This window comes from Bombina bombina, chromosome 1 (genome assembly GCF_027579735.1).
Source record: "Bombina bombina isolate aBomBom1 chromosome 1, aBomBom1.pri, whole genome shotgun sequence".
NCBI lineage: Eukaryota > Metazoa > Chordata > Amphibia > Anura > Bombinatoridae > Bombina > Bombina bombina.
This window is the reverse complement of record NC_069499.1, coordinates 589,749,009-589,764,589: the sequence shown is the minus strand read 5'-3', so window position 1 is coordinate 589,764,589 and position 15,581 is coordinate 589,749,009. Positions and strand designations below refer to the sequence as shown.

The window sequence follows — 15,581 nt, the reverse complement described above, 5'->3', positions numbered from 1 at the left end:
CTTTTTACACAGGACTTAGTCTGGTGAGCTGAGGAAATTGTGAGGTAAAATATAGAGCTGATCAGGTGATATTTTCCTATCAGCTTTTTACAGTTATACTGCATCAGTTTCAAGTGATTTAGCATATGAGTATTATGTCCCTTTAACACCACCGTGAGCATCCTAGCAGCACTCTGCCCTGGGTATTTTTAGGTCTGCAGCCTGATGCTCTGAGCACCCACATGAAAAGGATTATATTGTCTAAATGAATCCAGTAGTTATATAATGAAGATGATGGATCTTACTTCATAGAGATCCATTCTAAAGTCACATGATGCGGGATCAGTAGCAGCATTCTTATTACATGTGGTCTCTCGTACGCCGAATTCCAGAGATATATAAAGATCTTTGTCACTATCCCTCAGATAATCTACCTGCAAGCAGAAAATAAACCTCAGTTTAACTGATTTGGGAAATGACTATAAAAAGCCAAATCAATCACACATTCATATTTAAGTTAGGACTTCCCTCTGTTCCCCTTTACTTCATTTTAAGGACATAGCCACCAGATGAGATGAGCAACGTTATAGTAAATACTTCACCAGAATCCTTTAGCAGGGTAATGTTTACATGGGGTACCTTCTCTTCTGCATTAGTGGTTTTATAGATGTATTTATTACTATTATTGCTGAGAAAGAGACACAGTTTCAGCACCATACCCCCTTATATTAGCAGAAAGTTGTTGAGTATTGGGCTAAAGGAATTTGAAAGATGATATTCTCCTCTTTTAAATAAGCGGTCTAATGTGTATATGGATTAGATAGATAGATAGATAGATAGATAGATAGATAGATAGATAGATATACAGATTCATGGCTAGGTTATTTTGTATCCATAGGCTCTATCAAAGATTGTCAGACTTACCCTCTTTACATAAGTCTTGGTCACCCTAAGAAGGTTGGTTCCCCAGGACTGGCTGTTTACATAAGCAAGAGAAGCATTCAGGGCTGCTCTGATGAAACTCTCATTGTTGTCATTCACTGGTAATCCTGAGACAGACATTTAGACAGATACACATTCACATAGGTTTAGGACTTTAGAGGAGGGTATAAATACAAATATCAAGATAAGAGACTGTCATGAAGATCTCATGATTTTAGGTTGTGAGGGGTTAACTTTTTTCTGTGTGTTGATTATTTTTTATTTTTTTCAGATGAGTATTTCCCTATTTTTATCCTTAAAAAACAGACCACTTGTTGTAAATAGTTTCACTTGAACAAACTTTAATTACATCCAGAGACCTGGTAACTGAAGTCAGTTTATGGCCCAAGATGTTAACACAGAGTAATGAAAGACTGAGCTCCTCTTTCACACAGCCCTGAGGTCACTTAAGGGCTAGAGCTGAATCAAATCAGAATACTATTTTTCTAAATAATTTGCATTTAAGACGTCTCTTACACTAGACTTATCATATTTGGTACCAAATTAATTTGGATAATATTTCCTGCATGGTCTATTATAGAGTAACGTAAAGAGCGGCTCGGTGCTAACTTGCAAGTTATTTCCACCGCTCACCTCCCTATAGTGCTACTATTACAGGTTTTCATAAACCCTGCGTTAGCAGACAATATGTCAGCGTTGAGCAAAATTGAGCTCCATACCGTACTCAAATACCAGCACTGCTTTGAGCTGGTTTTATGTGCTCGTGCACGATTTCCCCATAGACATCAATGGGGAGAGCCAGCTAAAAAAAAGCCTAACTCTTGCAATAAAGGAGCGTAAAGCTCTGTAACGCAGTCTCATTGATTTCTATGGGGAAAGAAAATTTATGTTTACACTTACAACCTAACATAAACCCAGAGTCTAAAAACCCCTAATCTGCTGCCCCCGACATGGCCGCCACCTACATTACACTTATTAACCCCTAATCTGGAGCCCCCGACACCTCCGCCACCTACATTATACTTATTAACCCCTAATCTGCCACCCCCAATGTCGCCGCCACCCACCTACACTTATTAACCCCTAATCTTCCACCCCCAACGTTGCCGCTACTATACTGAAGTTATTAACCCCTAAACCTAACCCTAACATCCCTAACTTTAATATAATTAAAATAAATCTAATTAAAAATTCCTATCATTAACTAAATAATTCCTATTTAAAACTAAATACTTACCTATAAAATAAACCCTAAGCTAGCTACAATATAACTAATAGTTACATTGTATCTATCTTAGGTTTTATTTTTATTTTACAGGTAAGTTTGTATATATTTTAACTAGGTAGACTAGTTACTAAATAGTTATTAACTATTTACTAGCTACCTAGTTAAAATAAATACAAATTTAACTGTAAAATAAAACCTAACCAGCCTTACACTAACACCTAACCTTACACTACAATTAAATAAATTACATAAATAAAATACAATTAACTAAATTACAAAAAAAAAACCCCACTAAATTACACAAAATAAAAAAGAAATGATCAAATATTTAAACTAATTGCACCTAATCTAATAGCCCTATCGAAATAAAAAAGCCCCCCCAAAATAAAAAAAAACCCTAGCCTACAATAAACTACCAATGGCCCTTAAAAAGGCCTTTTGCGGGGCATTGCCCCAAAGAAATCAGCTCTTTTACCTGTAAAAAGAAATTCAAACAACCCCCCAACAGTAAAACCCACTACCCACACAACCAACCCCCCAAATAAAATCCTATCTAAAAAAAACTAAGCTCCCCATTGCCCTGAAAAGGGCATTTGGATGGGCATTGCCCTTAAAAGGGCATTTAGCTCTTTTTCTGCCCAAACCCTAATCTAAAAATAAAACCCACTCAATAAACCCTTAAAAAAACCTGACACTAACCTCCAAAGATCCACTTACAGTTTTTGAAGACTGGACATCCATCCTCAACGAAGCGGCAAAAGTCCTCACCGAAGCCGGCAGAAGTCTTCATCCAAGCGGGCCGAAGTCTTCATCCAAGCCGGCAAAGTCTTCATCCAGACGGCATCTTCTATCTTCATCCATCCGGCGCGGAGCGGCTTCATCTTCAAGACATCCGGCGCGGAGCATCCTCTTCTTTCCACGGCTAACGAAGAATGAAGGTGGCATCCCAAGATGGCGTCCCTTGAATTCTGATTGGCTGATAGAATTCTATCAGCCAATCGGAATTAAAGTTGAAAAAATCCTATTGGCTGATGCAATCAGCCAATAGGATTGAGCTTGCATTCTATTGGCTGTTCCAATCAGCCAATAGAATGCAAGCTCAATCCTATTGGCTGATTAGATCAGCCAATAGGATTGAAGCTCAATCATATTGGCTGATTGCATCAGCCAATAGGATTTTTTCACCTTTAATTCCGATTGGCTGATAGAATTCATCAGCCAATCGGAATTCAAGGGGCGCCATCTTGGATGACGTCCCTTAAAGGAACCTTCATTCTTCGTTATCCGTGGAAAGAAGAGGATGCTCTGTGCCGGATGTCTTGAAGATGGAGCCGCTCCGCGCCGGTTGGATGAAGATAGAAGATGCCGTCTGGATGAAGACTTCTGCCGGCTTGGATGAAGACTTCGGCCCGCTTGGATAAAGACTTCTGCCGGCTTCGCTGAGGACTTCTGCTGCTTTGTTGAGGATGTGTCCAGTCTTCAAAAACTGTAAGTGGATCTTCGGGGATTAGTGTTAGGTTTTTTTAAAATGCCCATCCAAATGTCCTTTTAGGGCAATGGGGAGCTTAGTTTTTTTTAGATAGGATTTTATTTGGGGGGTTGGTTGTGTGGGTGGTGGGTTTTACTGTTGGGGGGTTGTTTGAATTTCTTTTTACAGGTAAAAGAGCTGATTTCTTTGGGGCAATGCCCCGCAAAAGGCCCTTTTAAGGGCCATTGGTAGTTTATTGTAGGCTAGGGTTTTTTTTATTTTGGGGGGGTCTTTTTTATTTTGATAGGGCTATTAGATTAGGTGTAATTAGTTAAAATATTTGATTATTTTTTTTATTTTGTGTAATTTAGTGTTTGTTTGTTTTTGTAATTTAGTTATTTGTATTTAATTAATGTAATTTATTTAATTGTAGCGTAAGCTTAGTTGTTAGTGAAAGACTGGTTAGGTTTTATTTTACAGGTACATTTGTATTTATTTGATCTAGGTAGTTATTAAATAGCTACAATGTAACTATTAGTTATATTATAGCTATCTTAGGTTTTATTTTACAGGTAAGTATTTAGTTTTAAATAGGAATTATTTAGTTAATGATAGTAATATTTATTTTGATTTATTTTTATTATATTTAAGTTTGGGGTGTTATTGTTAGGGTTAGACTGAGGGTTAGGTTTAGCGGTTAATAACTTTAGTATAGTGGCGGTGCTTTTGGGGGCAGCAGATTAGGGTTTAATAATTTTATTTTAGATTTTGCGATGTGGGAGGGCCTTGGTTTAGGGGTTAATAGATAGTTTATGGATGTTAGTGTACTTTTTAGGACTTTAGTTATGAGTTTTATGTTACAGCTTTGTGGCATAAAACCCATAACTACTGACTTTCAGTTTACGGTACGGATCTTGATGGTATAGGCTGTACCACTCACTTTTTGGCCGGACAGGCAAACTCGTAATACCGGCGGTGTGGAAGTCCCATTGAAAAATGACTTTTTAAAAGCTGCGGTAGTTACGTTGTGTTATGGCCAAAAAAGTGTGCGGGACAGATATACCTGCAAGACTCGTAATACCAGCGGTAGTGAAAAAGAGCCATAACAATGCTTTTTTCACTCATACCGCAAAACTGGTAATCGAGCCGAATGTAATTTATATTTTTAGCTAGTTTTGGCATATGATTAGGGCCCTTTGTAAAAACCCATCCTTGACTGCTCTGTATGCTTTCCCAGAAGGGGCAGAGTCCCTGCAAACGCAGGCCTGCAAACTCTGGTTACACTGCACATTTGACAACCAAGGATAATGATGTGAACCATAAGCAATAAAAATGTGCTACCATTCAACCCATAATGGTACAATCACTTGACTGCAGAACACTGTGTGACAAGTGCTGCACTCCTATTTAGTAGACACTGACAGTGGGTTGATGCGTGAATTAAAAGGCCTGCAAACTTAGGGAAATTTTTCATAGTGCGCACTAAATTGCATATATAATGAAAAATTTTATATATATATATATATATATATATATATATATATATATATATATATATATATATATATATATATATATATATATAAATAAATATATAAATATATATTTGAAAACACAGTTATCATTTATTTAAAAAAAATCTACAAATACAATATGTGATGTGTTGTCTGTGTTGGGTGACCGGGAGAAAATTCACAAAACCAAGTGTCACACAATAGGATCGTGTGAGTTGACAGATATGTGATATTCCTGATATTACTTATAAAGGGCCAGGTTATAAGCGGAACGCAAAATATCAATTTCATTTTTGCTACAGCGATATTTGAGCTCCACTTCTAATTCACATTTGCGTGCGCTGGTATTACAGGTGAGATACAATGCGAACGCATTGGAACTAGTGCAACGAAGGGGGTAAGTCACACAGGGATGGGCAGAAAATTTAAATATTTTATATATATGCTTATATTATTTTATATACATATATTTTTATGTGTTAATATGTGTATGTACACATATTGAGGCCCATTTATCAAGCTTCGTATGGAGCTTGTGGGCCTGTATTTCTGGCGAGTCTTCAGACTCGCCAGAAAAAGCAGTTATGAAGCAGGCGGACAGGAATCGCCACAATTCAACCCGATCGAGTACGATCGGGTTGATTGACACCTCCCTGCTGTCAGCCCATTGGCCGTGAGTCTGCAGGGGGTGGCTTTGCACCAGCAGCTCACACCCCCTTTTTATATAAATGCACTGTGAGTTTATTTTTTGTTCATAATAAATTTTCCTTTATTAAGTTTTTGCCTTTATCTAATATTTGAAACACGTTACCCAAAAGACTGGTAATAACAGTATTGCGTTTTTATAGATTGCTTTTTGCCAAATTGTATTTTGGGATTTTTAATTTGTTAATCTGGGGTTTTCCTTAGTATTTCCCATATAATAACCTTAAAGTTGTGGCAGCGATTGTTTAGTGTGGGTGGCATTAATGGGGAGTTTGGGTAGGCATTTCTTTGGGTCTGGGAGTGTTTGTTAACCCTTGCACCCACTGAACTAAGTCACTGGCTTGCCTGGAGTGGATAGACTGTGACAAACTAAGAGACAGTGTACACCAAGTTTCATATAACTTGCATATAATATACACCACTATAAAGCAAAATATATGCACATATACTGATCTAAAAATTCAGTATTAAACCTTTTAACAATGTACTTAAAAGCTCCCATGTTTAACTGTTAATAAAGTTAGGCAGGGACACCCCGTGAAAGGGTCTGGGAAAGCAGAAAGAGCAGACACTCCCTCCCCCCTTCCCTGCATATGAAAAGACAGATTACACAAACAATAGCAACTGGAATCTATAGACCTGGGTCTACATCTGTTACTTTTGGGCTTGGTTAGGAGTCTGAAAATCAGCACTATGTTATTAAAAAAATAAGTAAAACTATATATTGTTACAAAAACACTACCAGATGGACTGTATAAATGGATCATCTACGAAACATTTATGCAAAGAAAAATCTAGTGTACAATATTGGTGACAAACTGGTGACTGTTGCACGGTTGGTTAAAACCTGTATGTCACAGAGACAAACATATAGATATAGAGAGAGACAAATATGTACAGTATATAGTCATATAGAAATACAGAATAACATGCAGGGTGGAAAAGACTTAAAGGGACAGTCTACTCCAGAATTTGTGTTGTTTAAAAAGATAGGTAAAACTTTTATTAATGCATACAAAGAGAGAAGCTCCACAACTCAGTAGCTTGCTCAATGGCTTCACAGAGGGAAACTTTCCTGAAGTATATCAGTCTGATCCCACCGAGTAATGTCAATCCAGCCCCGAAATACCAGGCAATTCTCCTCTGAACAAGCAACATGACAACCATAAAATGCAATTGCGTTTCATCGATTGCATTTACTTTGAACTGGAGCCAATTGAAAGTATGGGTAGCAAAAATTATCAACAATTATCACAAACTAATTTAAACACTGCTCTTCTTGTAATACGGAGTCAATTGCAAAAAATACAGCAATGACGTTTCAAATTCTGGCGCAAACGATTGTGCTAGATCCAAAATTCAAACTTTCATGATTTAGATAGAGCATGCAGTTTTAAACAACTTTGCTTTTTTTTGCCTTGGTATCCTCTGAATCATGAGCATTTTATTCTGACTTTACTGCCTCTTTAACCTATTCCAATGTCTAAGAGTTTAATGGCAGCATTTATTTTCTTTTTCTATGTTATTCCAATCCATTAGAAGCACCTCCATTTGTTATAACAAACATTACAAGAAAATAAGGTTTTCTTACACTAAGGGGCATATGTATCAAGCTCCGAATGGAGCTTGATGCCCCGTGTTTCTGGCGAGTCATCAGACTCGCCAGAAACAGCAGTTATGAAGTAGCGGTCACAAAGACCGCTGCTCCATAACCTGTCCGCCTGCTCTGAGCAGGCGGACAGACATCACCACAATACAACCCGATCGAGTATGATCGGGTAGATTGATACCTCCCTGCTGGTGGCTGATTGGCTGCGAGTCTGCACGGGGCGGCGTTGCACCAGCAGCTCTTGTGAGTATTCAGCGATGTCTGTCGGACCTGATCTGCTCTGTCGGATCAGGTCCGACAGACATTGATAACTATAGGCCTATGACTGGATGCACAAAAAGTTAAAAAAAAGTTTTCTTTGACTTTTTTTTAATGAAACTTGGACAATCCTAAAAACCTAATTCAATTTGCTAATCACTTTCTAATCTATTTGAATGCATGTTTTCTTAATAAACCATTAATACCAGTTCATTAGTTATTCAGAATCACCAATTTGGAAGCAATAGGTGAGACCTACGTAGAGATTACACATGCCCATCTTCTGATAGGTTAATCACTTATTAATATGCCTTTAACATCTCTGTCCAGGATTCTTAAGTTAAGGGCTAGATCCTCATGGGAAAGGCTCTAGCCTTCTAAACTGCCCAATGCTAACTTTTAGGAATTGCACAAGTGAACTGCAAACTAAACAGATTTCAGAATGACTAATCATACACATGTATACGCATACATAAAAACATTTTGGGTTGACTTGGTTTAAAAGTGAATTCTCATCCCCCTTTGCTTGGTCCTTACCTGAAGAATGCAGAGTCTGCATCAGCATCAGGACAGCAAGCAGGATCCTGGTCATGTTCCTCAGTGTGAATGGCCTTTGCGAGACATGTCATTGTACAGCTGCTGTTTTATAAACCCCACTTCCTATAATGCTAGGAAATATTTAACAGCACATGTTTGTATGGCCTTCAGACTAACATTTCTACATACAATTTACACTGTGAAAGTTGCATCATATTATCTTTTTATACAGAAACCAGGTGGAAATTTTTGCAGGGTATATGCAATGACCAGGAGAAAGGACATTTCTGTATCTTCCAGATATGAGCAGGAGTATAGGGGTAAGAAGAGGTCATACAATCTTTGTGGGAAGTTGTCTAGGGATTAAGGGAGTGATGATCACCATTTAAAATGTAATTTTTGTGTGAAATGTGGATTCCCTAATGTGTTGACATAATATAAAATGTGCATGTGTAAGCTTTCAGGTCGTGTCTACAAAGAAAAATTATAATGCAAATGATAAACTAGATTACAAGTGGAGCGCAAAAAATGTGCATTAACATCGATTGAATGCAACCAATAGCGCTTCTGTTTTTGCACTCATATTACTTGTTCAACATTATTTATTATATCATAGGGGACTATCTATCAAGCTCCGTGTTTCTAAGCAGCGGTCTAAAGACCGTGGCTCCATAACCCTGTCCGCCTGCTCAGAGCAAACATCGCCGGAATTCAACCCGATCGAGTACGATTGGGTTGATTGACATCCCCTCTGCTGGCGTATTGCTCTCCGCATTCAGCGAGGTCTTGCGGACCTGATCCGCACTGTCGGATCAGGTCTGCAAGACCTTTGATAAATAGGCCTCATAGTCTAGGGTTTGGTAACAATTGCATGTCGAATAGCATGGGTACACTAAATCCCCCAGATAATAGACTTCTATGAAGGTGGCAGTTCAGTTCATGTCGGATATCCCTCAAGCACTAAGTTGATGCTGCACTTAGCCAATGGTGCACAACTAGTGGGGTTTGTCATGTATTTCTGAGCTATACTATTAATAATAATGGTTTAATTAAGGTCTTAAAAAGCACTTAACTCATCTCCGTCACATTAAACCCCTAGCCCTGACGCCATCTCTGTCACATCAGACCCCTAGCTATGCAGCTATTTCTGTCACATCACATCTATAGCCCTGCAGCCATGTCTGTCACATCACACCCCTAGCCCTGCGCCATCTCTGTCACATCACACCCCTAGCCCTGCCTCCATCTCTGTCACATCACACCCCTAGCCCAGCAGCCATCTCTGTCACAACACACCCCTAGCCCTGCAGTTATCTGTCACATCACACCCCTAGCCCTGCAGTCATCTGTCACATCACACCTCTAGCTCTGCAGCCATCTCTGTCACATCACACCCCTAGCCCTGCCACCATCTCTGTCACATCACACCTCTAGCCCTGCAGCCATCTCTGTCACATCACACCCCTAGCCCTGCAGCCATCTCTGTCACAACACACCTCTAGCCCTGCAGCTATCTTTCACATTGCACCCTTAGCCATGCAGCCATCTCTGTCACATCACACCCCTAGCCCTGCTTCCATCTCTGTCACATCACACCCCTAGCCCAGCAGCCATCTCTGTCACATCACACCCCTAGCCCTGCAGTCATCTGTCACATCACACCTCTAGCTCTGCAGCCATCTCTGTCACATCACACCCCTAGCCCTGCCACCATCTCTGTCACATCACACCTCTAGCCCTGCAGCCATCTCTGTCACATCACACCCCTAGTCCTGCAGCCATCTCTGTCACAACACACCTCTAGCCCTGCAGCTATCTGTCACATTGCACCCTTAGCCATGCAGCCATCTCTGTCACATCACACCCCTAGCCCTGCAGCCATCTGTCACATTGCACCCCATTGCCCTGCAGCCATCTGTCACATTGCACCCCTAGCCCTGAAACCATGTGTCACATTGCACCCCTAGCTCTGCATCCATCTCTGTCACATCACACCCCTAGCCCTGCAGCCATCTGTCACATCACACCCCTAGCCCTGCAGCCATCTGTCACATTGCACCCCTAGACTTGCAGTCATTTCTGTCACATTGCACCCCTAGCCCTGCAGCCATCTCTGTCACATCACACCTCTAGCCCTGCAACCATCTCTGTCACATCACACCCCTAGCCCTACAGCTATCTCTGTCACATCACACCCCTAGCCCTGCAGCCATCTGTCACTTTGCACCCTTAGCCCTGTAGCCATCTCTGTCACATCACACACCTAGTCATGCAGCCATCTCTGTCACATCACACCTCTAGCCCTGCAGCCATTGGTCAAATCACACACCTAGCCATGCAGCCATCTGTCACATCACACCCCTAGCCCTACAGCTATCTCTGTCACATCACACCCCTAGCCCTGCAGCCATCTGTCACTTTGCACCCTTAGCCCTGTAGCCATCTCTGTCACATCACACACCTAGCCATGCAGCCATCTCTGTCACATCACACCTCTAGCCCTGCAGCCATTGGTCAAATCACACTAATGGTACAGCAGACCCTCCCTGTGAAATCAGACACCAGGTACTGCTGGTCCTTTCTGTCACATCCGACCCCTGGTACTCTCTCATATATCACACCCCTGGCCCTGCCGGTACTCCCAGTTTCATCAGACCCTTGGCCCTGCAGACCCTTTCTACCTCATCATTCCCCTGGCTGAAGAGAGCCTGTCTTCCTCATCAAACTCATAGCACTAGAATCTCCAATCTTAATGTCTCTGTTCTGGTCTGGCTGCTCTCAGTAGCTGCTGTTTCTCATACTCTTGTTGCGCTGCCTTTCTATCTGGGCCTGACTGCCATATTCTGGTTGCCAGGATGAAATCTGACATGGAACTGTAATCAAACCAAGGCTTTGAATTCCGTGTTATTCCCTCATAGGCTCTTATCAGAGAAGTACCTCAGCCCTCCATTCCTTCTCTGCAACAGCACTGCCAAAGGTACATGGTACAGTTTCCTCTAGTTTTATAAGCTGTGCACAGACACATGCTCATGATATCTGCAGGATTGTTTAATATTAAGACTAAGGAAGGATTTTATAGTATTGTGGTGGGTCATGAATTATATGCTAATATAAAGGTACAGAGTTTCTGTAGTCAAATGCCTACATGAGCTATACAGCTTACACAATAGGAAACAGGAGAATTTGCCAAATTATGTTTAAATAAATACACAAATTCAGATGACTTAAAGGAAAGTATAAAATTAAACATAAAATGATTCAGATAGAGCATGTAACTTTGACACCTATAAATTAATTTATATTTTCAAATGTGCTTTGTTCTCTTGGTATCCCTTGTTGAAACAGAATAAGCACATATCCTGCACTAGTGGGAGCTAGTTTCTGATTCATGCCTGCACATATTTGCCTCTTGTGATTGGCTAACTAGATGTGTTCATCTAGCTGCCAGTAGTGCAATGATGTTCCTTCAGTAAAGGATACAAAGAGAAAGAAGCAAATTTGATAATAGAAGTAAATTGAAAAGTTATTTAAAATTGTATGTTCCATACGAATCATGAAAGAAAATGTTGGGGTTTTCTGTCCCTTAAATGTCTCAGTGGAAGATGATCTCACAAGCCAAGGAATTGTGAAGAAACAGAACCTCTTCCATCTCTTTCACTTTTGTCTTGTTAGCAAATTATCAGGGTAAGTCTCAGAATGTTACATGGATAAAATACAGTAGCTAGCTGTTTGGCAGACTTCCATGTGATACCTTGTGAGCAATTCCTATTGGCTAACCTGGAGCATTGACCCAGTTGCCTTCAGTACTAGGCTGTCTGCACACCCAAGGCCAATGCTATCCCAATCAGACATTATATTATACTGGAAGTATTGACACAAGTTAACTGACCATATTCCATGAAGGTTTATCATAGTAAATAAAAGATGTAGTGAAACACAGTTTATTCGTTATATATTTGGGAGTGTGGGATCATAAAAGAGTTGGGAGCTGGAAGCTAAACTGATAAAAATAGACTTTTATCTGCATTCAGAAGAAAATACATTTCATCAGCAAATGGACAGCTTCTTATGAGAGAAGAGCAATTCAAGTTTTTAATCTTCAAATGTTTTTCCTTTTTTTTATGGTTTCTGAAATGTGTTCTATTGCACTAATAAAGTTGCGAGAGTTTTCTTCATCAGCCAGTGAGCAATCTCTTTTAGGATTAACCCTACGTACATTTCTAGTTTAATCTTTTGCTTCCCGTAAGGTCTGTGAAAATTCTTGTACCTTATAGTTGTTCATTTATTTATTGTGTAGTTCTCTAGATTATGGTGTTATTTAGATAAAAATGCTTTAGAAAATGAAGAGAAAAAAAATGACCTAAGCTGCCATAAAATGATTTTGGGCAGGAATTCTGATGGATAGATATAGCAACTGTATACATCTGTATTGTGGCACAAGACACTTATTTATATACATTACCTCACACTCTCACTGTAATAAACAGCACAGCTTCAGTTTATTTATTAGTTGTTTTATTCAACACTGTTTTATGATATGCAAACACACCACAAACATCAGTGATGGCTCATCTCACCCTGTATGGTCTTAGGTGTTATAACCATGGATGGTCCACCTAAGGCAAAAGTATCTCACCTCCTCCCAACCCTCATCTCTCACATACTAACAGAATGATGGAAATGTGTAACACAGTAGCGTCACTAGGGGGGGGGGCGGGGGCGGGCCGCACCCGGGTGACACCCACCAGGGGGTGACACCAAAAATTTTTTTTTTTTTTTTTTTACATTTTATTGAAATTCAAAGAAATACAATGTTGAGATGCATAGATTTTTTTTTATTAGAGGGGCTGGCATTTGTGAACATTGGTGGGACTGGGGAAGATGTAGACACACAATTTTTTTGCCCCTTGAGCCAGTGCTGCAATTTCAACAAATAGTTTTCCCGGCTGCTTTTGCTTGTTTGTACTTTGCTTCTTCCCTGCCCAATTTCGCTATGAATGTTGTGGGCATGCTGTGGGGCTTGCAAAGTTGCGCTGCTAGCCTAAACCTGCCTGCCTATCTGTGCTCACTGCTCAGTGACATGTGGAGCAGTGGAGTCACTCACTGCTGTGCTGTCTCTCTAAACGGGAACTGGCAAATCATGAGGGGATGCCTGGCACCTGACCGCATGAGTGTTTGACACTGTCTTTAAAGTGAAGGAGCCATGTATGATGCCCACCAGACCATTACGGTTACGGTACACTAAGTGCACACTGAACAGGTAGGAGGGCGGGCGGGGGTCTGGGGGTGGGCAGAGTGCAGAGGTGATTGGCCATAAGAAGCGGTAGGCACGCGGCCCGGGGCTGTGCACTGACAGACTTGGAACAGAGTCAGAGAGCAGAATTTTCATAGCTTGCACCTAAAACTTTTCTTTAGTGATTTATTTTTAGAGTGCTCTGTTTATCTTTCATTTGATACTCTGCTGATCCAGGGAGCAGCTCTAGGCATGAGCTTTATAATTAATGCAGTGCAGTTTACATATTTTGTATGTGTGTGTCTGAGTTTTTGTGTGTGTGTGTGTGTGTCTGAGTTTTTGTGTGTGTGTGTATGTGTGTCTCAGTGTTTTTGTGTGTGTGTTTTTGTGTGTGTGTCTGAGTGTGTTTCCGAGTGTTTGTGTGAGCATCTGAGTATGTTTTAAGTGTGTCTGAGTGTTTGTATGTGTGTTTGCCTGTGTTTTTGTGTGTGTCTGCTTTCTGGGGGGGGGGGTGACACCATAACTTACTGCACCGGGTGACACCAACCCTAGTGACGCCACTGGTGTAACATGAATACATAAAATAATAAGCAAAACATGGAGGCTAAACATCTAGATTTGGGTCAACTGTGGTGAGAGAGAATAGATTTATTAACAAAATAAGTTTAATGGGAGAGAATGAACATGCTCTTCATGCAGATAATACTCAGATAAGAAACATACAACAAATGGGTCGGATAGAGATACTGTAGAATAGTCTTAACAGCTGGTGTTGGAGTTAATAAAGAAACAAGACTGGGACTGAACAGAACTGCAGATGGGAAGAGATCTGATGGCAGAACTGAGAGATAAACAGATTATGCTGGAAGATGATTTATTGGCAACACAAAACCAAGTTGTATAGAGATGCAAACTTGAGATGAGTCAATCCCAGGGCTCGGCAGTATGAAAAGCCAGATCACCAGGCCATGTTCTGAATAGAGGCTCCAACCTGTAAAACATATGTCACATGGTAAGAATGGAAATTGTGGGTTAGGGAGAAGGAATGTTAAAGGGTTGAAGAACCTGAATGGTTAATTCATTTTTTGAATGTTAAATATAAAAGTTTATTTATCAAAGTGTGATCTGTGAACATTTATTATGCATCACACGAGGTGCCACATTGCATTTTTAGCCCTTGTAAGAATGTTTATGATGCCAGCGGTTGTAGTTCAAACATGCTTGAAAATGAATGGATTACTTTATAAAAGATAAAAATATGTTTATTTTGCTAGGTACACATAGAAATATCATATATAAATATTTACATTTATATTCACTTGCACTCCGGCTTCTTCAGTCCCACTAGTTCTGTTATTCTTGTGAGTTTGTAACATAGACACAAGGCACTGTGTACAGGGACAGATTTTTTGGTATTTTAAGCCAAAATGATTTATTTTAAAAGGGACATGAAGTCAAAATTAAACATGAATGCAGCTTTTGGAGACTTTCCAATTTACTCCTATCATCCAATTTACCTAATTCTCTTCGTATTCTTTGTCAAAAAGTAATCTCCAAAGCAGCAAAAAAGTACTACTGGCAGCTAGATGTACAAATTAAGTCAATGACAATAGCTATATAGCATAGAAACCAGTTACCAGCTAGCTCCCAGTAGTGCATTGCTGCTCCTGAACCTAACTAATATATGCTTTTCAGCAAAGGACACTAAAAGAACAAAGTGAATTTGATAATATACAGTGAATAAACTGAAAGGTCTCTTGTATGCTATGCCTGAATCATGAATATGTAATTGTGACTTTCCACATTAGCATGCTAGAGAGATACCAGTAGTAAAGTCCAAAGACAAGTAAACAAAATGTGAGAGCAATATATGGCAGGTCAAATACCAGGACTGGTGCCAATTTTTTTTAATGATAATATTACAGTTTAACTTGTATTCACTTGTACTTATTCTGGCAGTACAGAAAGGGCTAGGTTACAAGTGGCGCACTATTATGTGGTACATTTGCTAGAAGTATTTTTTTTGCGGGCGTCTGGTTGCGAGTATAATACAAGTTGAAAGTAAAAAGTTTGCACAAGAGCGAAACTCAAAACGCACTAACCGAAGG

At 40.0% G+C, this 15,581-nt stretch overlaps 2 protein-coding genes across 2 annotated transcripts in view; both read right to left on the bottom strand.

Annotated features, from left to right (window-relative positions):
• Positions 1-8,319, bottom strand: part of SPP2 (secreted phosphoprotein 2) — a 49,322-nt gene extending 41,003 nt beyond the window's left edge. The window contains exons 1-3 of the mRNA XM_053691033.1: positions 8,241-8,319; positions 904-1,028; positions 285-413 (exon numbers count right to left, since the gene is read on the bottom strand). Of these exons, the coding sequence (XP_053547008.1) occupies positions 285-413; positions 904-1,028; positions 8,241-8,295 (309 nt within the window). The 5' untranslated portion in view covers positions 8,296-8,319. The remainder of the gene's footprint in view (positions 1-284; positions 414-903; positions 1,029-8,240) is intronic.
• A 4,419-nt stretch (positions 8,320-12,738) lies between these two features.
• TRPM8 (transient receptor potential cation channel subfamily M member 8) overlaps positions 12,739-15,581 on the bottom strand; it is a 246,965-nt gene continuing 244,122 nt past the window's right edge. Inside the window, 1 exon segment of the mRNA XM_053698868.1 lies at positions 12,739-14,464. The gene's annotated coding sequence lies outside the window, so the exon portion shown is untranslated.